The sequence below is a fragment of the Vanellus vanellus genome, assembly GCF_965231255.1.
Source record: "Vanellus vanellus genome assembly, chromosome: 6".
Taxonomy (NCBI): Eukaryota; Metazoa; Chordata; class Aves; order Charadriiformes; family Charadriidae; genus Vanellus; species Vanellus vanellus.
Window position 1 is genome coordinate 25,886,367 of NC_138911.1, and position 24,456 is coordinate 25,910,822.

The 24,456-nt window shown below is 40.0% G+C and overlaps 1 protein-coding gene across 1 annotated transcript in view; it reads left to right on the plus strand.

Moving 5' to 3' along the window:
• The window catches only part of EXT2 (exostosin glycosyltransferase 2), a gene marked incomplete at its 5' end in the record, with an annotated part of 77,910 nt that extends 56,444 nt beyond the window's left edge, over positions 1–21,466 (plus strand). The window contains 5 exons of the mRNA XM_082485291.1: positions 2,974–3,140; positions 10,231–10,374; positions 10,872–11,000; positions 12,194–12,276; positions 18,591–21,466. Coding sequence (XP_082341417.1) covers positions 2,974–3,140; positions 10,231–10,374; positions 10,872–11,000; positions 12,194–12,276; positions 18,591–18,729 — 662 coding nt within the window. The 3' untranslated portion in view covers positions 18,730–21,466. The remainder of the gene's footprint in view (positions 1–2,973; positions 3,141–10,230; positions 10,375–10,871; positions 11,001–12,193; positions 12,277–18,590) is intronic.
• Between the last annotated feature and the right edge of the window lie 2,990 nt (positions 21,467–24,456).

Sequence of the window (24,456 nt, forward strand, 5' to 3'; positions counted from 1 at the left end):
CAGCTTTGTTGTCCATGTTAAGTCGTGTTTGGACTCTAGTGTCTTTAAGCAATGTGCAGTTCTGTGTTTTATTTCAGTGTTGTGTGAGCTGAGAAGCATAGTGGCAGTGAGGACGTGGACACCTGTTCCTGGGAGCAAGTTTTACTTGTACGCATTCATAGGTTCATAGAGTTTGAGGCAGAAGGGACGGTAAGATCATGTGGGTTGACCTGTAAGTCACGAGTCACCACATTACCTTTATTTTCAATTCAGTGACTTCTATCTAACTTGAGCGCATCTTCTATAATAATACCCAGTCTTGTTCAAAGACAAGATGCACAGAATCAGCTGCTGTCCTTGTTAACTTCTTCCAGAGGTTAACCACTGTTACTGTTAAAAATCTCTGCCTTATTTATACTGGCTTCAGATTCCAGCCATTGTTTTTTGTTATGTCTTTCGTTGGTTGAAGATATGTGGCATTTTTCTTCCTGTGTAGATTCTTGTACATGTTTATCAAAACCACTTTTCATTCCTTCTTTTTATAAGCTAAACAGATTGATCTCCAAGTTTCATCCAAAAGGCATTTTCTCTTGCCCTGAAATAACTTAAGTGATTCTTTCCTACATGATTTCCAGTGTTTTAACATGCTTTGAAAAATACAAACACCAGAATCAAACAGCGTTTTAGCATCTGTTTGACTATGTCTGCGTACAGGGAAAATTGCCCTCCACTCCCCCCACCCCATTTCTTACTACTTTCCCATCTACGTATGCAAGAATTGCATTAATTCTTTTTGCTCCAGCAGCATGCTGAGAACTAAGGTTCACTCTGACCCCTTAATCCTTTTTCAGCAACTGCTTTTAGGGAAAAAGTTGCTTTGGTCTCAGTGTTTAACTGTGTTGAGTTGTGTCAGTCTGTTTTTTTGTTCAAATGCATCAAGTTTACTAATCAGTCCAGAGTGCGCTGTGTAACCTCATTGTCCTCACTATTTTTCATGTCTCCAGGCTCTGTGTCACTTGCAGGTTGCACTGGGGATTTATGCATATTTCAGATCACTGATGAAAATGTCAGTGGCTTCAGGCCCGGTGTCAGTTCTTATAGAGTTCACTTACCACAGAATCACAGAATGGGTGAGTTTGGAAGTCATCTCTGGAGATCATCCTGCCCAACCCCCCTGCTCAAGCAGAGTCACCTAGAGTGGGTTGCACAGGACCATCTCCAGATGGGTTTTGAATATCTCCAAGGATGGAAACTCTGCCACCTCCCTGGGCATCCTGTGCCAGTGCTCAGTCACCCTTACAGTGCAAAAGTATTTCCTCATGTTCAGAGGGAACCGCCTGTGTTTTGGTTTGCACCCATTGCATCTGGGCTTGTGCCTGGGCATCAGGGAAAAGAGCCTGGCTCTGTTGTCTTTACATCTTCCCTTCAGGTATTTGGATGTATTGATGAGAGCCTCCATGAGCCTTCTCTTCTCTAGGCTAAACAGTCCCAGCTCTCTCTGCCTTTCCTCATAGGACAGGTGCTCCAGTCCCTTCATCAGCTCTTTGCTGGACTCTCCAGTATGTCCATAACTCTCATGTACTGAGGAGCCCAGAACTGGACACAGTTCCCCAGGTATGGCCTCACTGATGCTGAGTAGATGGAAAGGATCACCTCCCTCGAGGTGTATCCTTTAAACAAGTTTTCATTTGACACAAAGAACAACTTAGAGATTCTCTGAGCAGTCACTTTGTAGTTGATTTAAAGTATTTTTGCTTTTTTTTTTTCTTATCATATACCATTGTCATCCTCTCCATTTCACCAGTGTAAGAAACTCGTGTTCGTCTATCCACTGTTCACAAGGTACTTGGACTCATCTTACAAGGCTCTCTTTTCCCTCAAATTTTCACTAAAATATGTTTATTGTGAAAGCTGGAAGAAACCAACAAATCACGTTTGTGGTTGTTTCGTTCTTAATTAAACTACTTTTGATGAATTTGTGCTTTTGGGATGCATCATACTGTAATAATGTCTACTGTTAAGCTTTGTGCTACAAAATGTATATGTTAAATATGTGCATTTAGAATTAATGTTTAATATTCAGTCCTTAGTTGTGTTTCTTTTAGCTTGGTGCTCTTGCCTGCAGTTATACTTTTGTAGGAATAGGATAGGATTTCCAAAATTTTTTTAATATATGCAAAAGCCTGCAGAAACTGTTAATGTGACCCTGAAGGTGCCTACATTTTAAATACATGGCAAGAAATGGAAATCTAGTCTCATTGTAGAGTGACTTGGATCCAGTTTTGCATCTACAGGCTTTTTTGTTACTAGTTAAATCATCATTTGACTTGTGAATTTTCATGTTTACGTACTCCAGTGCTCTATTCTACTTGTAAGGGTGCTGTAGGGCACAAGTAGTATCCTTTTGCATTTATCTAGCCTAATTTATCGCTGTCACTTAGGACTTTGAAGATGAAAGAAATTACTCATACACAGAATCTACTCCTTAACTGTCAATACAAACTAACGTTTTAGGTGTATCTAGATTTTTAATTGATATAATAAAATTTAGTTTTCTCAGCACTTGGTAGAACTAACATTCTTTTTCAAATTCTTTATGACCCTAGACTTGCAATCGGTGCTTCAAATTCTTTTAAATAGTAGCAGTTGAATAAAATATCTTTTCTTGCTGTGTGTCCTAAACCAATACACAGTATTACTGAGTCTTGTTATGTGATTATTCCAGACTGCTCTTCTGGACAAGCTGTCCCCCCCATATAGCTGTCTGTGCAGCTCTCTAGAGAGCAAAAGAAGGAAATGTAGCTGACTTCTGTCTCTTGCCTTCACATGCTTACGTGTTTGCCTAACTGAAAGTCAGGTGTAAACTGGCCATTAAGAAGCTTTTGTTTAAGATGTGAAGAAAAAACGAGTGAAGAGAAGCTAAGACAGATGTGAAGACTTGTTGAGAAGTAAAGTATAATATTGAATTCCATTTGTTTTAATTTTTCTCTCTAGATTCCCTTTGGCCAAAGATTCGTGTTCCCCTGAAAGTTGTTAGGACTGCAGAAAACAAACTTAGTAACCGCTTCTTCCCCTATGATGAGATTGAAACAGAAGCAGTGTTGGCTATTGATGATGATATCATTATGCTAACCTCAGATGAACTCCAGTTTGGCTATGAGGTAAGAGAATTGTTTTTTTTTTCCTGTCTCTTAGGCTGTCTGCTTCAACATTGCATATGTATGTAAAGTGGAGGAATCACTGCACAGTCTGCTGATTCAGATTGTTGTATCTCTCTTTACTGTAACAGTTCAATACTGACTGAAGTATTTTTATAGGTAGTCATTACTTTATGGAAAAAACTGCCAGCTAACCGAAAATTTTCGGTAACTGGCAGAGTAAAGCCAAGAGACTCCAGAAAACGTTGTGTAATTGGGGTAATGGAAGCAGTCTGGAGACTGTGAATTGCATTCTTCTTAACAGTTTCAAAGAGTTTTCAGACAAATCAGAAGTGCTATCCAAGTTAATGTGTCTTGATGGACAAGACAAGTTTCGGAGATTAAGCGTTGAGAACAGAGGAGGCCTCCTGAGGACATGCCGGAGTAAGGTGGAGTGCAATGAAAAGAGGAACTGAAGAATGTCAAGGAGGGGATGCATGTATCACATGCTTGAAACGGCAAAGCTTCAACAGCTGCCGTTGTAATGAGGGTATCAACAAAAAGAAAGTTTGTCCAAATCAGTTACCTCGGGGCAGTACAAAGAGGTGAAAGTCTTCATAGGCATTTGAGTTGTTTGTTAAAAAGTTCACTTACTTAAAGCAACACTGTTGTCTTCCTTCCAAAACTTTGGTTTGAATGAGTTAATTTTTGTCTTCCATTTGTATTTGAGTATATGACACAGGGCATAATCTGACGTTACTGTTATATGTGTGTATTTAAGACAAACATGCTATATTTGTAAATAAATCAGAAATATTAGAAAGTGTAATATCGTATATTAAGAAAGGTTTAGATCATTTAGTCACACTTGTACCTGCAATATCAAGAGCGAAACAACACCAGGCTTCATGCATGAGAGCTAGAACACAAAACTATTACCTAAATTGAGTGAAAAAATGAAAACTGCTTTTCTAAAGGGTAGAATGCAAACTAAATGTGATAGGTGTCTCATTTTTAACAATCTTAAGTGTGGTTGTTAACAGAAGAAGATTTTTTTTTTTTTAAGAAATGTTGGGAGTTTTTCTTTAATGTGAATACATATGTGGTAAAATATGACTCTTACTCCCCCTCAAGTGAAAGAGACTGTTAGCAAGTAATGAGCTTTTGGACTCAAGAAATGACTTGTGGTAATGTAGGTATGCTGATGTAATAACAAAGATGTTAAGTAGTGGAGACAGAGGTTTAATCTATCATGTGTGTCTCCAGAAAGGAAATACTTCCCTTGCCAGGCTAAGGGTAACGGGTTAGTACATGAAGTGTGAAAGATGGAATGAAGAGAAGACAACTGAAGGAAGGGGTTTTTTTGGCCACATATGCCTTCTCTATACTTCGTTGTCTACACTGAATGTTTTAAGTGCTGCACTACAACTGCAGAGCAATCAAGTGTTGGCAGTTCTGCAAGCTGACTTACTTTTGCCTGTTGGTGCTATAACTACTAGTTTTGAGGGTGAACTGATGGAATGAAAGACAGTAAATCCATAAAGTGCCTGCTGTGTAAATCCTGGCTCTGTTTGCAGTTTGATTTTCATTTTCATCAAGCTGTCTCAAAATAAATAAAAATAAGTTTTAGAAAAACCTAAGTGAATGCGGAAGTAATTCCAAATGAATCTCTGCTACTGGCAAAGCAGGCTTGGAGAGCTTCGAAGCTGAGTTTCAGCTGTGTCAGCCAGAAGTCGTGAGAAGGAGAACTGAGGTGCTGGTGTGTCTGAAGTGTTAATTTAAACATCCTCAGTGGAGAATATGTGTAACTTCACATATATTAAGTCTCACCACTTAGGCAGGAAAGGGTTATCCTCATGAAAAAAAATTGAGGCAAAGTAAAGTTGATGTGAATTCCCCTGTAATCAGTGTGATTAGGTGGCAGTTGGGACTCTTCATCCTCATGTCTAGCTGTTGGACTGTGCTGGCTAATTTATTGGCCTTCTGTGGACCATATGCATTTGTTGCAGGGACTATCTGAGTAACAGTCCTTATATTCAGTATGTGAATATTGCTGTTTGGACACAAGATTGTTTAGTCTGGCAGACTAAAAACTATTACTTTTGCAGTTTTTTGCATTTTATTATAAATCCTATTCCTTTTTGATTCTGGGAATTCAGCTTACTACGCAGCCACATCGATGGAAAATTAGAATGCCTTATTGAGCAGATAGTTGAGACAAACCCGTAGGTAGTTTGAATCTTTACATTTTGAGATTGCTTTTTATTTTCCCCTCTAAAATAAATGAATAGAAATGTCTTTGAATACAGAAGAACAGCATACTTTTATAAATACACAATTTTCCTCGTATAGAGGGTGGGTGATGTAGTTCCTACTCTCTGGCACAGAAATTGGGGGCTGAAGATTGATCTTTCCTGTCCTTGAGTGTCTATGACTTGCTTGACAGGCATGAGCTGGCTCCCAGATGTTTAAATTGTCCGCAGCCTGTGATAATTTATTTATCTGTTTATGTGTGTTACCAGGAAAGTATCTCTCAAGCTCCTGACTCATTTGCAGGGGAATCCAGAGGGAACAGTAGCAGCATATAATGTTACTAGAAAGTTTTCTTTTAAAAGTATGTCTGCTTCTGCTTTGGTCATAAGAAGGGCTGGAAACGTGACATTCGGTAATTTTCTTTTCTCCTCCTGACATCCTTGAGACTTTACATTTAAACATGTGGCAAAACCCCCTCTGTCACAGACTTGTCTGAATGTATAGAGCAAGCCTAAAAAAAAACAGAAAACTTTGATCTCTGTACACTTTCAGCCATAAAAAATTATAGTAACACTCCAAGTGTCAGACATTTTTTACTTGTTAAAAGCGAACTATTATGGTACAGTGATTTACGACATTGCGTAAATCTATTGTAGCAAGCAGAAAAATGGTCCCTGTGTGCTGCTGTATTAAGGTAGCAGAAGAATACTCATGACATTCTGACTTTGAAAAAAGTATTTCTGTTAAGTTACCTGATGAAATCACAGGCGTGACTTGGAGTGCTGGAAAAAAACCTGTTAGGGCTAGACAACTTTTTCTGCACTTACCAGTCTTTGTTGTTCCAGAGGGAATATCAGAGAGACCCAAAAAAGGAGCGAGTATTTAGATTAAGATAATATTAAAAAAATCAAAGCAGAACCATTGGCTGCTCCTGAAGTGTTTGGTGTTTGAATGCGAGACTGAAAGCATGGGTTACAGTGTTCCCACCTCTGCATCTCAGCTGGCCTTGGGGCAGATGGCTTGACATTCCCACCACCCTGAAAAGTGGGGATAAGTTTCCAAGTATGAAGTTTATAAAGATTTCTTGTTATGTACTTATGCAGCACTTTGTCCTTAACAAAGACAAAGTATTTTTATTACAGCAATAGTAGAATAATCTAAATGGGAATTATTGCTCTGAGTCTGCGTTTTTTGTCCATAGAAAATAGTTTGGTGCTTTGCTAAGTGTGTGTTTTATCTGTTGGAAGCTTTTTGCCTTCTGCTAGTAGATGATCCTATTCTATCTCAGAGCTGTTTTTCAGTGCTTCATGTCTCTGGCATTCTTTTAAAAAAATCAGCTCTCTGATAGATCGCATATTTCACTAGGCTAAAATCATCATAAAGTTTGAATGCCTTCTTTAGAAGACTTCTTCCATACCCATTTTGACTGTTAAAAATGTATTTTTCAGCATTCCTTTGTATAAGGAATAATATAACTCTGCTTACCAAAAGATTTATCCATGGGTAACTGCTGGCCACATTCAAAGCTGCTCTTCAAATTGAAGTAATTTTACAAATTGTGTGCATGTAAAGCATCGCTTGTTTTTTAATGGACTTTGTGTTTACAGTTTAATTTGTTTTCTAATAATACCACAAGCCATCCTTTTGAGGACCAGGGGAGAGCTAAGAGTGGATGGGGCTCTGGGAGGAGAGAAGGAATACTGATTGATTGGGTTTTCTTTCATTTGTGGAGGATAGTCAGTGTTTCATTCTTACAACATTGCTGTGGTAGCTTTGGAAATGCTGATTATTTTTCTGTTTCTTAAACTAAAACATTTTCTAGTTGTAATTAGCCAGTTCCTGGAGTTGCATGTGACTTAATATAGTCTAATAAATTTAATGCATAAATGTTGGAGTGTATTCCAGAAAAGGAAGTGCTTCTCTGCCCTCTGGCTACGTGGAGAATGAACTGTGGCAGCTGTTCTGATGGTACAACGAAACAGCACAGAATAGTTGAGGCTGAGAGGTAAAGAGGACTGTGGAGAGGTGAGATTGGAGGGTGTTTTAGCTAGGCTGTTTATGTCACTTAAGGAACTCTACTTGGAAACTAAATTACTACCGTTTTCTCTTTGTGTCTTTTATAAGATTTTTAGTAAAACTAGCAAGTCAGAACTTCTGTTTGACTTTTCATCTGGGAGATGCTTTGTCCAAAACTATATATCTTCAGGGTTGTCCAGCAGAGTCATTGGAATAGTGTTGTCTGCAAAGAGGCATACCTCCTCTTCACTTGGCAATATGTTTTTCCTTGGATGTGTCCCTTAGCAGTACTAAATCAGGCTATCTTTCTTTAGTCTGAGAAAGCTAATAAGATCACTGACTAAAATCAGATGAATTCCTAACAGACTAATAAATTATAGGCAACCATGAAAAAGGAAAATGGACAGTAGTACAAAATAGAGAGTAGTATAAGAATCATTACCACTATTTTTATTCTGAAAGCTTCCTTATAAGCAGGGGCTGTATATATTAATTTTGGCACAAAACATATGTATGGATTTGGGCAATGAGCTGGATGCAGATATTTGGAGCCTTTCCAGGATTTACCATTGAATGAGCTAGTGATGAACATTATGAAAAAGCCAAGCTTTTCCACTGACTTTGATAGCATTACTTTTAAATGGAATCTTTGTTTAAAGCAACCAAGTTATTTTTTAGATGCATCAAACTGAAAATTTTCAGAGGCCAGAATCAGGGTAGGATTGAGCTTTACAGTGATACAAAGAAATCTGTACGAGTAACATGCATTATAGTTGGTTTTTATTTTATGTCATTTGGACATAAAAGATGAAGATGACGCCAAGGGCAAAAGCTATAATGGATATGAATCTATGGTTGAGTGCTGTGAAGGCACTGAAGTCCCTTGGGAAGCAGTAGCTGAGTTTAATCTTTCTTTCAGCTGCCTTTAATACGCATGCCATTCCCTCTACAAGAATTCTTAGCCCAGTATGGTGCAGATCTGTAGTGCTCTTTCAAATCCTTTGTTGAACCTCAGTAGCTTATGTGGTGCTACCTTCCAACAGCTGGGAGATGGGCATTTTAATAGTCAGGTTTTTTAAAATAGTAAAATTCAATTACTGATTTTTTGAGTCCTAGCAAGTGAGGAATAAAGTTTTGGAAGAGGGAGTAGCCATACTTCTGGGGTTTTGTTCTTTATTAATGCTTTTGACATCATGTCAAAATAGGTATCTCAAGCCCTCATTGGCTTGCCTGCCAAAAATCTGTATTTTTTTCATTACCTGATGGCACCAACTTGTAACAACGTCCTATGAATTCTCTTCCTTGAGTTCCAAATCATCTCTGCTTTCAAGAGCCTTCTGTGTTAGTGTGTTGTCCTATCTAAATATTATCCCAGTACTTGTGCCCTAGAACTGTCTAGAAAGATTGATTTCCGGAGAAAGTACAAGTCGGGGGTGAGGGGAGTCAGAAGATCTGGTTCCCATTCTTGTTTCCTGTATGATTTTTGGCAGGTTTCCTCATCTGTACATTTGAAATAATAACTGTTCTCATCATGGGATTCTGAAGCTATATTAACTGACAGCAATAAAATGTGTTGAGATGTATAGATGAAAAGGTATATAGTAGTGCAAAATCACAGAAATGTAGATGCAGAAGCAGTAACGTAAAGCTGATTATTTTATCATATTTACTTTGATAAAAATACTCACACTGAGTCCTTATAGTCCAGGCCTCCCAGCTGAAACATACTGGCACATAAAAAGTGCCCAAAGTGAACTGCTGATGAGGTGAGGTTTGTGGGATGGTGGAATTCCTGATAAACACTTTCTTTACTGGAAATTCAACTGTAGGGTTCCCTTGCCTTTTGTACAGCGAAAAGAAGTTTGCTAATGAAGTGACCATTGGGGATTTATGAGATATTTTGTTGTTATTGATCTTGCATGCGCAAAATATGTGGATATGTGCTTGTTTATTTTCACACTGCCAACCTAAACCAGAAACTCTTGTGACCTAATACTGTGTGTCAGAGAGTCAAGACGTGTATTCTTCGAGCAAACCTAGCAGTTATTTGGATTAAAGAACACGTTTTGAGTAGTTTGTCTGCAGATCATGCAGATAAACACTAACTTTGTTATTGATCAGCAGAGACATACTGTATTTTGCAAGCAAATAGCGTTCAGACCCATCTACATAATTATAATCCTTTCTCCCTTTTTTCCTACACAAAAATTGTCCATTATTTAATGTGGCCAGCAGTGTGGAGAACTGGGGTTGCGTTAATGATGCCCTTCTCCGTGTTCTTGTCTACTGTGTTTGATCCTGTAGTCAGCTACAAAATAATGTATGGAGTGACAAGGATGGTATCTTGATTGAATCCAGCTGTCTGGAACAAGTCAAGGGCAAAGAGGCTTTCCATGTAGCAGTAGATCCATCCAAGCACCCACTAAAGAATACCAGAAATATTAAAATATAAGCCTGTTTTAAGCCTGTTCCTATCAAAGGAAGCAGGTTGGTTAGATCCAAAGCCAGCTGCGAAAGTAGTTAGGTTGTAGCCGTATCTACTGAAGTTAACATCAAAAGTTCCATTTTAATCGTGCTTGGTTTTAGTTAGTGTTAAAATCTTCTCGAATAGTCGGTTGTATTTCCCTACAAGGAAGTTAGTATTGCTTTAGTGGCCTTTTGCTCTGGGGTATGGCTTCCCTGAGTTGTAGGGTCCAAGCAAGCTTGGGATTTTTTGTACTTCCAGGCAGTTTGCCATTTCAAAAATTGGCACTTAGAAGAACTGAAGGGGTCTTTGCATCCGCCCATTTGTGTTTGCTTGCTGTGCGTGCCTGGTTACCACGGCATCATGTCTTTTTCTCCTCAGGTTTGGCGTGAGTTCCCTGATAGGTTGGTTGGATATCCAGGCCGCCTGCATCTTTGGGACCATGAAATGAACAAATGGAAATATGAATCAGAATGGACCAATGAAGTCTCAATGGTGCTCACTGGGGCAGCATTTTATCACAAGGTAATATACAACTTGTAGTATACTAATGTACAACGTGAAGCTTTATTTAAAGAGCTGTATGTGTTTCTGTCGTTGTTCTGTGATTGTTTTGTGGTGCCATGATTGTTTTCTACAACAGAGAGCCAATTGCAAACTTTCCGTAAGCCGCCTTCTCTGTTACCACCATGAACTTAGAGAAGAACTCTTGCCAGTTTGCATGCCCTGTAACTATATAGCGAATTTTACAGTGAATGTAGCTTTGTAGTTAGCAGTTTAAGAAAAGAAAACCGATTGTAAAGAAGTTTGTGTGCTGGTGAGGAAGGGAGTAATTATGCAATTAAGCACCCAAAAATTATTTTCTCTCTGCCAAAGTAGTTCTTGGCTGAAGGCAGCATCACAGTTTGCCCATAATCCATCATTGGCTGCCTGCTGTTCATTGACTGAAATATTTAGAGTCTTATAGTTACTGTATCTGTATTTAAAATTATCTTCTCTCTCTCTCTCCCTCTGTCCTGCAGTATTTCAACTATCTTTACACCTACAAAATGCCTGGAGACATCAAGAACTGGGTGGATGCTCACATGAACTGTGAAGATATTGCCATGAATTTTCTAGTGGCAAATGTCACTGGCAAATCAGTCATTAAGGTGGGACTTCTCTGCAGTTTAGCTTCACAAAGTTTAAAAACATGATGTACATACTCATATAAATTTATTTAGTAGGCTTCAATATATTACTTCGTCTGCCTTTTTCTCTCATTTACCCCTGGTACGGTGTCTTGTTCTCCTTCTGTAGTAGAAAAGCCCTTTTACTAAAACTTCTGTGCTAACTGGGAACAGAGAATTGTTTTTTACCAGTTGTTTCTGGTGGTTATTTTAGCTATCTAGATGAGGCATGAAAAAGGTAAATTAAATGATAGTTATATATATGTGTGTATATACACGCCCACGTACATATATTTTAACTATTTGAGATCACTAGAGGAAAGAAATTGCCAACTGTCTACAGCTCACTCTGTCATGGCCAGGCAACAGCTGATTTATAGGAATGTTAATTGCAGGAATGTTAATTGCAAGATCAGCTTTAAATGAACTTTTTATCCCTGAATTAATTTCCTGACATGTTTCGACACGTTTTCAGGTCTGGACATTCACTCTGTACATTCATTTCAAAGTGTGTCAACTTGGAATGAGATTTAGAGGCCACCAGGCGTTACTTCAATTAGCAGGGTCCATTTTCCCATCTGTCCATCATCATTTACTGGGACTGTGGCTGCGTTTCCTAGAAAAGTCTTTAGAAGATAAAGTGTGTGTTTTTGCTGAAAAAGTTCTTGAGCTGTATGAGGGCACAGCAGAGTAATTTGGCACCTCTGTGCAATTCGGAGAGTCTTGCAGAGTTTGCCAGTCAGCTATTAACTGGAGTGAGCAAAAGAGCGTCTGTTGGATTAACGTTACGGTGAAGTATGGGAAGCTATATTTCATCGCTGTTATGGCTGCAAGAACAAATGGTGTTTATACAGGGACCTTGGCAGTGAGAAAACAGTCATTAAACAGGAATTAAGGAGCTTGTCATCGCCACTTCTTTTCAGTTACAGAAGGAAAAACCCCTCCAAGCCGTTTTTATTGGGCCCCTGTGAATTTTGCAGTCAGCCGGGCCAGATGGAGCTGAATGGAGGAATGGAGTGGCTTTTTTTTTTTTTTTTTTTAAACTTTCCCCCCCCTTTTTGAGACAGCTCAGCTTACACTGCAGGCGTGTTCAGAGGTATTGCTCTGCTCTCTGTGCAAGGAGATTAATGTCCCTTCTGTTGATATTTGATGATATCTGGCATGCTTTTCTGCAGGTGACCCCACGAAAGAAGTTCAAATGTCCAGAATGCACGGCAATTGATGGGTTATCACTGGACCAGACACACATGGTAGAAAGGTGAGTGACCACCCTTTATTCCTCTGATTGCCTTGTTCTGATCCCTAGAATCTATTCCTGTGTCTCGTTAAATTAGGATCAAAAATGCTTACTGATTGTATTTCTGTAAATTACTAATTTTGAAAGAATGTCGCATGGATTTGATCAGCCTAAGTCATTCCTACAATGGATGACGTGACGCTGAAAAGTGGACTACGACTAAAAAGGACTTTAGAAGGGCACATTTTTTAGCAGTTTTGCTGTAAAACCTATAGGACACATACATGAAATTCAAGTTGTTGGCAGTACTTTCAATAATACCACATTTCTGTTTTACCATGGAACGTCAACTAATGAGTATGAGATTTATTTTTTTTTAAACTAGACAGTTGCCAGCTTACCAAGGAGCAACAAGGATATGAATTATTAATAATATTATTTGAATTGATGTTTGTACATTGTCTTTCCTCCAGATCGTGAAGCGCACGTTACTCCCACTAATGAAGGGCATTTGCCTGCACAATTGCATATCACATTGTTTAACAAGAGCAGCATTATTATATTTTTGTGAGAACTTAATTTTGAAATGGAGTATGTATTTGGAAAAGCAGTGAATGATTAGACTGAAATACTGAAAGTTGCTAAAAATAAGAATTGTATTCCCTGTTTTACAGTAAAATGGCTTCCCAGCCTTGACCAAGACACTAAAGTTCCCTCTGTCTTGGCTTCTGCATGTGTAAAATAAGGGGAAGCTTCTTCACTTTTACAAAGCTGTTCAACACCCATGGTTGAAAAGGGCTGTCTGACAATAAATGTACATACTAGTTACTTGGTGGAATTAACCTGAGATCTAGGACTGGCAAAGGCATTTCACGTTAGGCTTCTTGGGCTGTTGCATCTCTCCTGCAAACTTTGGGGAAAAATAATTTGCAGGCGGGGTAGGTAAGTAGGGGTAGCCATGGTGCTGGAAGAGACCAGCAGAAGAGGTGACAAAATAAAAAAAAAAAAAAATCTGACCTGCATTTAAAATAGGCCGTTTCAGATTTGCACTGAGAGACATACCGTGATTATCTTACCAGTTACCATGGTTATCATCTTAACAGGGAGCTTTTTTCTGTCCTTCTCTGCATTACTCAGCAAACGTAAACTGTTGTATACATTTACTGGCCTTTAGTAATGTAAATTATATATTATATCTACGTATTGTAATATATGCAGTGAACTAATGCAAAGATGGGTAGTAGGCTGGGGGCTTATTTACAAGAAGAGCGCATATGTGCGTCTGATATGTAAACACACATTACACAACACACAGAAACACATATATAGTTTGGCTTATTGGCCAGGCATTGAAGAGCATAACCACCAAGGTTAGTGACAAAGTATTTGGACTGGATGTATAATAAGGATGGATTGAAAAAAGGAGTAGGCAAATCAGATGTAAAACATACCCCATGAAGATGGTAAAAATTACTCTGCAGAAATCTTCTTAAGGGGCGGGAAGCTTTGTAGATCTTAAATGTTAGCTGAAGGGGAAGCACAAGAGTTTTTCCTATGTCTAGCAGTTTGGCACTGGCTTACAGGATGGACTACCTGAAGCCAGTTGATCTTTCGTGTAATCATACTAGCAGCATTACAACAGCACATAGGAATTTTGGTCATGAACTAGATTCTCATTAAGGTAAACACTGTAAAAACAGAAGATGAAAAAGTGCTTTTTGCTCCAAAGTGCATTATGATGCAGGGTAAAGGTCATGTTTCCATGTCTATAGCAATTCTTGTATCCTCGGAGTAAAATATCATTGACAGTTTATTAAGAACATCTTTAAGCTGTTGCTTTGCTTCTCTGTAATTTCCAACATTGGAGATAACAGGGTTGTGGGAAATGTTACTTTGACTGCAAATCCACATACTTTTATTTGCCCAGCCAAAGGAGTACATGCTGGGATAGAGTGTGGGTACAGGAGAAAATCTGGGGGGATATACAGTTTGAGTGTATTCAGGCTTTATTTTGAAGATCATACTGAAACTGGATGCTACACCTAATACCTTCTTGCCCTGTGTTGTTATTATCTACCTTCAATATAAGGGAGTTATTTGAAAACCTGAAAGGGTTTCTTTTTTTGAATCTTCTAATCTAGCTATTCATTTTAAGTGGATAACAAATGATAGCAACTCCTAGAGCAAATTTTCCTAATTTAGCAGTGACTAAGGCCCTTGTGGCTCATATAAATATATATATATATATATGTATACACGCACTAGCTATTTTCAGGGACAGGAGAGAAGCTGAATGGAAAAAGTGTGTGCATCAGGGAATCCTTGTCATATTATAAAAGAATAACATTGTACAGATAACTTTACAGCATTGGGCACCAAGAATAATACTTGGTGTATCAGGCAAAAAGCCGTTATCAATTTCTCGAGCAACTTCCCAAAGTGCCTGAATCCTTGTTTTTTTTAAGCATTCATAAATAGCGAGCAGGTAGTCTTGAGCTAATTACTTGCCCGGATATCCAGGGATCAACCTACTGTTTGTGAAACAAACAGTTTATCAGGGTTGTCATGGGCATGCACAACATTTAGTGTTAGGTTTCTGGTTCAGAAATAGCAGACAGATGCCCAGCAACTGCTTCATGATTGTTTTGTAAGTGTAAAAGGTTTGAGAAGTCAGTTGTGGAGACCTGTCCAGGAGAGACATGTAACTAACCAGTTCTGTTGGGCCTTTTGACTCTCTCAGCAGAGACAAAGGAAAGGTGGGTACGGTTGAACACTGTCTCTTATTAAGGGATTATTTTTTTTTTACCAATACTGAAGGATATTTACAGCAAATCATGGGAAAGCCAACACTGCTATTTTTCCTGCTGTGTAATTTCTCTGAGATAAATAAAGACTTTAGTCCCTAGGGTAATCAAGCTCCATCATTAAAATACATTAACTAAAGAAAGCTTTGAACCAAGAAATCCCCTTCTTGCCCTAGGTTAGTCTTTACATCAGGTCACAGAAGAAGCTGTAGGAGGATCTCATAACCCCTGCATTTACAGGTGCTGTTTAAGTAGCAACAAGTTTTCTGCCTTTAGCATCTTTGCATCTGGCTCTCAAAAATGGAGAACTCTGTAAAATGCAGCCTAGAGGGCAACTGCCTGTACAGTAAATACAACAAAGGGCTGAGCTGCTTCTGCAGCAACATTAACATTAGTCTGTTATTTAGGACACTTAAATATTTGTTAGAGTCAAAATAGGAAGCCATTCCCTTAAGAGGCAAACTGACCAGGTAACAGTTGGCCAAAGGTTGCAGGTGCAGAGTTACCCTGACAAAAAATATTTGGGTTATAAGGGAGAGGAAACTCATTAAGAGAGTCCTTGACAGATGTGAAGTTCACCCAGTCTGCCAGGGGCAACAGGGCTCTCAATTTCTCAGTTCATACAATCTTAATTCCTTGCTGAGCACAACTGCGTGTTGTCGGCAGAGCAAGGAAAAAAATGAATAGTTCTTGGATGCAAACTTGCCTCTGTTAGTACAAATTTGCAAAACTATCGACACAGCCAAGAAAAACACCTTCCCTCTATGTTAAGATGACATGTTACGTTCTCTTGGCTAACTAGCTTTGAATGTTTAATGTTCTAGATAACCTTTCTGATTTATATTGTCCAAAAGTGGCAGAGGCTTTGGAATTCAAGTGATTTAGTTCAGTGCAGGAGATGAAATTTTTGGAAAGAGGCGACTTTCCTTCAAACACACTTTGTGACTTGTGTATGACATTTCTTTCATCTCAAAAAGCCTGTTTCTGATCTTTGAATTTGATATTTCCTGAGGACTAACTTTTCTGATTCAGCCAGAATGATTAGAACACATTGATTTTTTCCATTTTTCATTTTTTCATTTCTTTAACAATGAAGTGGTTTCTTGGTGGTTAAATATATTGTACCAGTATGCTTGAATGGTCTTTCCGCCAGAATATGTTTGGCTGTAGAAGGATTCCATCTTGATATTTTCTCATAAGACCTCATCTTTGATTTGGGAATATGACCTCTGGAGGGAAGAGGTCAATTTTGTCTCCACTATCCATTTAGTTTTGTCTTTTGCTCGGAGGGTGCCGCTTAGTTCCGGTTGTGACAATGGCTGATCTGATGTGGACACCTGCCTACCAGGCAGCAGGCTGAGATAACTAATTCATTTCACACCGGCCACCAAGCAGCTGTTACATTACAATGTCTTTCAGTCATTACTGACAGAGGCAGGATTTGAACCAGTAGACTAGAAGTATTCTTGTATTCCAGAAACCAGTGAGGGCCAGCAGCTGTGCAAACTTCTCACATGCACGTATCCCAGTGCATCTACCTCCTCGCCTGTGAGGTCTGTGCTTTTCCTGCCGCGAGACTTCTCCAATACGCGCAACTTGGACTGTAGTTAGCCATGTTTTCTCAGAAGTGACAGATGATTTGGAAGTCGGACCTTATCAGAGAATCACACGGCTTTAAGGTATCTCTTGTTGGGCATCTCCTGGAGGCAACAGAAACTACTTAGTGTACCTGGAGAAAACACTCAGTTCCTGCTCTGCCAGTTACTGTAACCTCTCTGTGCCCAGGCCCCAAAGCTCACCCTCTCGATGGTTCACCTTGTTAGTGCAGACATTGAACAGCTACGTGGGTCTCTTGCTGCAGACCTGACCGACAGCTCCTTTGCTGTTTCAGATCTGTGCTACCCTGGAGCGAAGAGCGCTTGTGCCCGCTCGAGAGGTTGCTTGTCACTGCACACAGGTTTCTCTTACACTCGGAATTCCTGGTCATTTGCTTCCTAGTCCAAAGATTTGAATGTGGAGGTAGGAAGAAGTATGAGGGAATGAGAAGGTAGTAGAAAGTGAAATACCTGCGTTTACTTGCATTAAATATTTCATTCAAGTATGACCTATATGAAGTAGTTTTCTGACACTTTTCTCGGGCCACAAAACGGCCTGAGATATGTCCATTATAGCTTGAAACAGCTACGTGGAGATGTAGCACTTTAACAGCCTAGGCTTTGTGTTTTCCAGTCATTTAGTCTAGTTAGGGAGGGAGCCATGGGATGGCTCAGAGGCTGAGGAATTAATTTTGAAAACCAGTCTTGCTGTCCCATCTACTTCAAAAGAGTGTTTGGGGCAGTGTTGAGCAGTCCCCATCACAAAACTGTCACACTCGGTTGGTGTGATTGACCGGGTCTGTTGAGGAAAATTATCCTGGAGCCGTAGTGACCCCCTAACCCTTCGAAGGGGTCGGGAGAGGGTGCAGTGGTTGGAAAGCGAGAGACCTGCTCTGGGACCGCCTGCAGCACGTCAGTCTCTGTAACCGAGTCGGAGCACTCATTTCTTTTTTATTTTCCCTTTCGAACAGCAAAAGAAATGTGACCCGTTTTCTTGTAGTCGTCTCTGTTATGTGTTGGGCACTGTTGTCACGATTCTTGGTATCTGAAGTTCTTAAAAGATGTTTTACAAAGCACACAGCTAATGTTAGCTGAGTGCTGGCTGAGGTGAGATGAGCCAAGTTTTCCCTGCCTTGCTTCCACAGGTACCGTGCCTTTCCGTGAAAGAGTTAAAGGAGCGATGTAAGGTTAAACATCTGCTTGCTTGGTTTTTGAAGCACATGGCTGTTTCCTTCCACAGCATTACTGACACCTGAGATTATTAAAACTGAAAGTCATCAATGGTCTGATCTTTTTTTGTGCTGATGTGATAGCTTACTGCTCAGTATCTCTTTATTTGGACAAGGAAAATAAACTAGTTGGTTTCATTTTATAGTTTTTATTCAGCTTCACTTTTAATTTACAGTACAATCAGCACTGCCTGTGCACTGAGGCATGTTTATTTTTGTGGGAAAAGATAGAGCTTCTGAAGAAGCCTGAAAAAAAGAGACTTTTTTTTTTTTTTTTTTTTTTTTGAACTGCATTTTCACAAAGGCTTGGCTTTTGCAAAACCTTCGTTATGAGCCAAATTGACCCAACAGTGGCCCTTTAAGAGACATGTTGGCAGTTAATCTGTTCTGGTTTACAGCATGTACATTGCTTTAAGAATGACTGGAATTCTAGGGGGAGGGAGAAGGGAAGCTTTGACCTCCATGTGCACATGTGCTGCTGCCAGCATCCCCTTGCTCGTCTTTGTGATTAAATGGATAAATCAAAGAACACCAGCTTCTTTTCAGTTCTCTCTGCAGTGAGGGTTTCTTTTTATTTACTAGTAACCAGCATGGCTGAAATACTTCCAAGTGCAAGAGGGAAGGTTTCTAGCAGTTATGTTGGTGTGGGAGCTGGTAGCCAGCCCAGTTGCTGGGGTTCTTAATTACACTGCTTTCCCTTTCACCAGATCTGAATGCATCAATAAGTTTGCCTCTGTCTTTGGGACTATGCCTCTGAAAGTGGTGGAGCACCGTGCTGACCCTGTCCTCTACAAAGATGACTTTCCTGAGAAACTGAAGAGCTTTCCCAATATTGGCAGCTTGTAAAGGCAGCTGTGAGACAAACCTGAGTGATGAAAAAGATGGCCAAAAAGGTGCTATGAGGAATATAAGGCCCTGAAGAAAAAAAATCACTGAAGAGTGGGTTACATCTGGGGCAGATGGGAATTAATGTTTTATTCTGGTATGTTATCTTCCCTTTACATTGGACAAAGATGTAACAGAAAGCTGAAAAACTGCTTTTCTGTTGCTCACAGAGGATTGAATCTATTCATGGGTCCTCCCAGAAGTGTCAAACACACACTTTTCTCCAAAGGAGGCTATGCACTTGGAAGAATAAAACAGACTCTCACTCTCTGTGGTCTTACTGGCATGACTGACCTCTTCTATCAAATGTGCTGCAGTTCTCTGATTTGTAAGCATCCATCCATTCAAAGCAAATGTCTGCAATGTATAGCTGCTCTCTTTTGGGAGGAGCTATTTGCCTGTGCGGTTGGTGGGCCTCTGTCTTTTGAGCTTAATTGTTGTCTTAAGTAACTGTGTAACAAACTTTTTTTTTCTGCGTAGGGAGACAAATGTTTATTTTTTTACAACATCAGCAACAAAAATTTGTGTGTTGTCATGTGGTTTAAAGGGCAAAGCATTTTGTGTTACTTAAATTATTTTAAAACAAACTGAGACACAGCAGCTGGGAGGATGGTCTCCTTCAAAGCAGAGAGACCTGCAGGACAGAACTCCAACTGCTCCTCCTCTTCCTGTGTAAATCTCAGGTTTTCTGCTGCGTCCATGCAAAAGACTGACTCTGTCAAAACTGGTTGTATTATACAGAAAAAGATGTATCTTTCACTCTTGCTGTATTTTTAAAATTTTCATTATCAAAACAGTGGTCAAGTTACAGTTTTACATCGTAGGCATACATAGGAAGAAGGGCTATGAAGTATGGTTTTTACATCTGAATCCTCTTCAGCAAGCAGCCTGTTGTACTGATTTGTAAAACACTCAGTGTACAGAAATTCCTAGTTACAGCTTCAACGTGCAGGGATATGTGTACATGCAAGACACTATTAATGCACACTTTCAAACTCCAATAAATTGCCATTGTTGGAAAAACTACTGCATCTTTGCTTGAAATTTAACTAAGGAGCCCATTGGCACAGGCTGCCACTGAAACATGCAGCTTAGGAAAGCTTTTGGAGAAGCTCTGCGTTTCGTAAGAGCATTGTTTCTCAATACTGAAATTAACCTGAAATAAAAAATTTAACACAGCAAACTAGAAATAGAATTGCCCGGACGGTTACCTTTTGCCCTTCAGTATTAAAGATGATCCCAAGTCGGTCTGAGAAAGGAATCTCTGTTCCAGCTCCACTGATAAAATGTTTGTTACCAGGTAAGGGCAATTTCACTGTCTTTTGAAACCTCCCTTGCTGCCAGTTGCAGAGACATCCTACTTAATGGGCTGTTTTTCTGTTACACTGCGAGCCACCTTATTCCTCGGATTTTGCCAAACCCCAAACAATAGGACAAGTGTTAGGCATCACGGTTCACCCCCTCTCCTAAGCTGGATAGGCAGCAATGACAGAAACCAAATGAAAGTCAGGCTAGAAACAGGAAACATCTGCTCCTATTTGTCTCGCCCCTACTAAGACTTATCTTATTGCCCAATGCAGTGGATGTGCTGTGAATGAAAATCATATTGGAACAATAGCTCTGAGGGGATGCTTCACTTCATAACTCCCCTGGGATGTGCCTGTAAACTGTATCGTCCGATTCTCTGGGAACGTTTAATTACTAGTAAATGTTTTTTTTCGCTGCAGTCTTTGTTTCATTCCTAACTTGCTGTGGGGAGGAGGTATTGGGGTGCTAGGAGGATAGCTGTTGCAGTGACAACTGCTGTCTGCACAGTGGGTATCACAAGATAAAGGAAGGTTTGTCACTCGTTACTTCTCCTTTGCAGCCTCTCAGGTTCATTCACGTTGAACTTTCTTTCTGAGTCTTCCTGTTGATTTATGTCCTGGAGCTCGAGCAGCAGGAGATACCAGCATATTTGCCTTGAGAATTTTGCTTTAAAAGGGTAGCTGTGACAGTGTAGTAGTCACTTCAGTTTTGGCTCTTCTTTTGGGGCTGATCTCAGACTGGCAGGCCTTAGCAGTTTAACCGAGTTTAACATCTTCCTTACGGAGAGTTGTGAAGCTGCTGTGATTTCTCGATTCTTTTTCAGTAAGTCAGTAAAAAGTACGTGTTTTGCACAGAGTCTTAAAAGACAGAGGATCTGAAATAGTTGGTGGAATGTTTTTGGGTGGAGACAGCCTAACCAACCGTCCGAAACTGATCTATAGTCTCAGGTCTCTAAAAAGGCAACAGTTCCTTGTGCCTGTATCCCAAAGCATCTGAGTGGATTCCCCTTCCATAAAATACCCAGTGACCCCTATCAATCATGGTTTGTCCTTTGGCATTTTACAGTTGCTTTTATAGGGCCTTCTCATTTAGATGGTAATTTGTCTCTGGTTTGTGCTATGGAGAATATTGGGCAATTGACTGTAAAAAAAAAAAAAAAAAAAAAAAAACCAACCAAACCAATAAAAATAAAAAATAAAAAAACTGTAAAATGGCCTACTTCCCCTCTACATTTATAATTTTGATGTTCTTGATGAAAAATCTGTAAAGGTAAGATGTACCTGTATGTCTGATTTGGAATGAGTTTGTTGTCAATCTTTAAGATCAATGTTAACTTTCCATTGTATATATGTTATCAAAAAAAGGTTAATATTGGTATATTAAAAAGTAAATTCAAGGAGTCTTTGTTGTATTTCACTTCTGGAGCTGCACAAGCAAACGTGGATGCATTCAGAAAGGAGAATTGCAGTGACGGGCTGTTTTGCTACATAAATCTGTGTTAAACTTAAATGTCCACAGTATACTTTAGAAAGACCCGTCAATATTTTGTCTTTCCCATAACTGGAGTTGGACGGTTGTCTCTAGAAGTTTGGTCTGCACGTATTCATCCCAGTCACCTTTTTGGAGAGAGTAGTTGTTACTCTAGTTTTCTGCCAAGGTTTGACAGTAGCATTTATCTTGGGGGAATAGGGAATAGATCCTTTCTCCGTTTGAGAAGAGAGACAGCAAATGTTGAAGAACCGTGCATTTGAGGGAAGAGCTTTGTCTTTGGCCATTGAGATGGTGGACTTCAGTGTGGTGGCAGCTCTCTGTTTCCAGCAGCGCTGCAGCATGGTCCCTCTGGAGCGTGGTGCAAAAGGGCAGCATGTGTGCGCGGTGCACCTTGCTACTTGTGCTCAGCGAGGGCTGTGATGTACTGCAGTGCTTGCCCTGCCACTCACGGAGAGTCTTAAGCATAAATTTTTAGCCTCACCAACACTCACTACTCTGTGTTGGCTCCTTGCTGCCTCACAGCTCCACTATCTCATTACAGGACGTGCTAGTTCAAGCCCTGATGTTCTGCCTCCTGCCATCTCCAGCTCCTGCTCTTGAACCTCCTGGCGTCTATTGTGCTTCCACTGGTGCTGTTCAAATATGCTTTACTGCAGCAACTGGTTTATCTCTGCCAATTATCAATTCAAGGGCCTTTTAAACTCAAGGGTCTTGGAGGCACAAGAATCAAAATAATTGCAAGGTGGGATTTAAGAGATGCTTCTGACTCATTTTGCTTTTAGGTTGTATTGGTGAATGTTGAGCACTCTGGAAAAATGCTATATTGAGAGACGTGAAAATGGATTTAGGGGAGCGATTTTAATGTTAAATTACTTTCAAAATTTGCCATGAATGCCCTCCATAATGAATGTCTGGTACCCTGGGTACTTCTCACAGGTAGAGCACCTTTTGATAGGGAAAGATCTCAGAATCAGGTTAATTAGTACTGCATAAATCTTCTGTCCAGACCTTCCACATGGGAGCTGCTGTTGTAACACGGCTACAGCACAACACAGGAAAGAAAAGCTAAAATTGATAGCACTGCTGAGAAATGGAATTTGAATGTCCTAGCCCGGGGTCAGACAGAGTATGATTTTTTTCATCACTCTTCTTAAAGACTTGCGTGTTTAAATTTTACTAAGACTGCTGCAAAGCATGTTCTTTTGTAAACTAAAATGTAAACTACAGGTATTTCTTGCAATCATGGATAGTCTCCTCCGTGTGCTTAAAGCAAGAAAAAAAACATTCTGCAAAGTTGTGTTAGATTATGCTAAAAAGCGAGCTGGTCCAACTGCTAACTTCAGTCTGGTCCTGAAGAGTTGGGAAGATCAGAGCAAATGCTAGGCAAATGTTCCACCTATATTTTCTTGTAGGTTTTATTATTATTTTTAGGCTGAAAGAAAGAATTTCTGTCAAACTGCCAGAAAACTCTGAACACGGTATCCTTTACATCTTTCTGTAGGATCTGGAAGTTATCCCATAACCAAATAGTCACTTCAAACCTCTTGCTAGCATTGGTTTGTAGCGAGAGATGGCATTTGCTTAGCAGAAAAATGGGCTGGAACACTTTTGCTTTCCTGTTGGGTCCTGGATCCTTCGGTTGTATCTCATGCTGTTGGGGGAGTGCATGTAGGACCGTGCAAGTTCTTTTTACGATGCTTGCCACTGCTGTATCTGAGCACAATACATTGAACTTCACAGTCCTTCTGCTTGAGTAAGATCAGCCTCTTACCTGTGACGGCAGATAGGCAAACGGAGAGAAGCTGTGATATACCCAAGGCCTTAGGGGTTGTGTGGGTAAACCCAGGATTTAACACCAATATCCCAAGCCTGCGTTTTAGCGGAATGGCCATACTTTATCTGTACTGCTGGTTTTCTGGAGTTTTGGGTAGCTCAGTACCCAGGTAGAGTGTTAGCCTTGACTTTCACTGTCGATGTGCTTCAGCCTGCCCTGGCTTGACGCCATTTAGAGACATTCCTGGAGCACTCTGTGTAATTTCAGCCTGATGGAAATGGCTGTAATGCAGTCCCACCTCTGCTGATCTTCAGGATTCCCCTGTCTGCAGCTTCTTGTGGTTGCTTTGAAAGCGAGTTATGTTTCCCATTAAGGGATAACAGCGACAATTGAGGCAATTAAGTGGAGTGGCATGGAGTTAGCAGCACGCAGGGAGTTTTCCGACTGAAAACAGTGCAGCTCAAAGGTTCTCCCTGCAAGGCTGCCTGTTTGCTGTCTTCATTTGTCTGGAAAAGGATCCAGTAATTCTCCTTCAGATTTCCTTTACTTGTTCTAAATGCCTGTTTACTTGCATAAGTAGGAAGTGCTCCTGCTCCAGACAAGCATGACAGCTCTGCAGGGACTGTGGACTGAGATCAATGCAACTTGGTCATGATTTCATTAGGTCTATGAGCTTGAATCGGTGCTCAGTACCAGGGGGGTACTGAGCAGGGGGGCGAAGACAACAGATAAGATGGGCAAGGGGAGAACCAGGTTTCTGTAAATAGAAATAATCCATGTTGTGACTGTTTCTACAGAGTCATAAGAAAAAGAAAATACCAGTTTAATTATTAAGTCACATCTATTGGATTTTTAACCTAAATTTTACTTGACGGAGGACCAGAAAAAGGTGAAAGCTGGACCATTTGACCAACAAAGGTGTGAAGAACTTGGGCTATACAGACCCACGTGAGGTTTTTCAAGTGTGATTATGAGATGTGGGTTGTCGTTGTACCCTGTGCTTTTAAGGATGAAGCTTATCTCTTCTAACCCCCAGCCCCATTCTGTGCAGCAGTGGGAACCTGTAAAACTAAATGCCAAAGCTTGGGACTGACTGAAAAGTGCCACTTACGGAT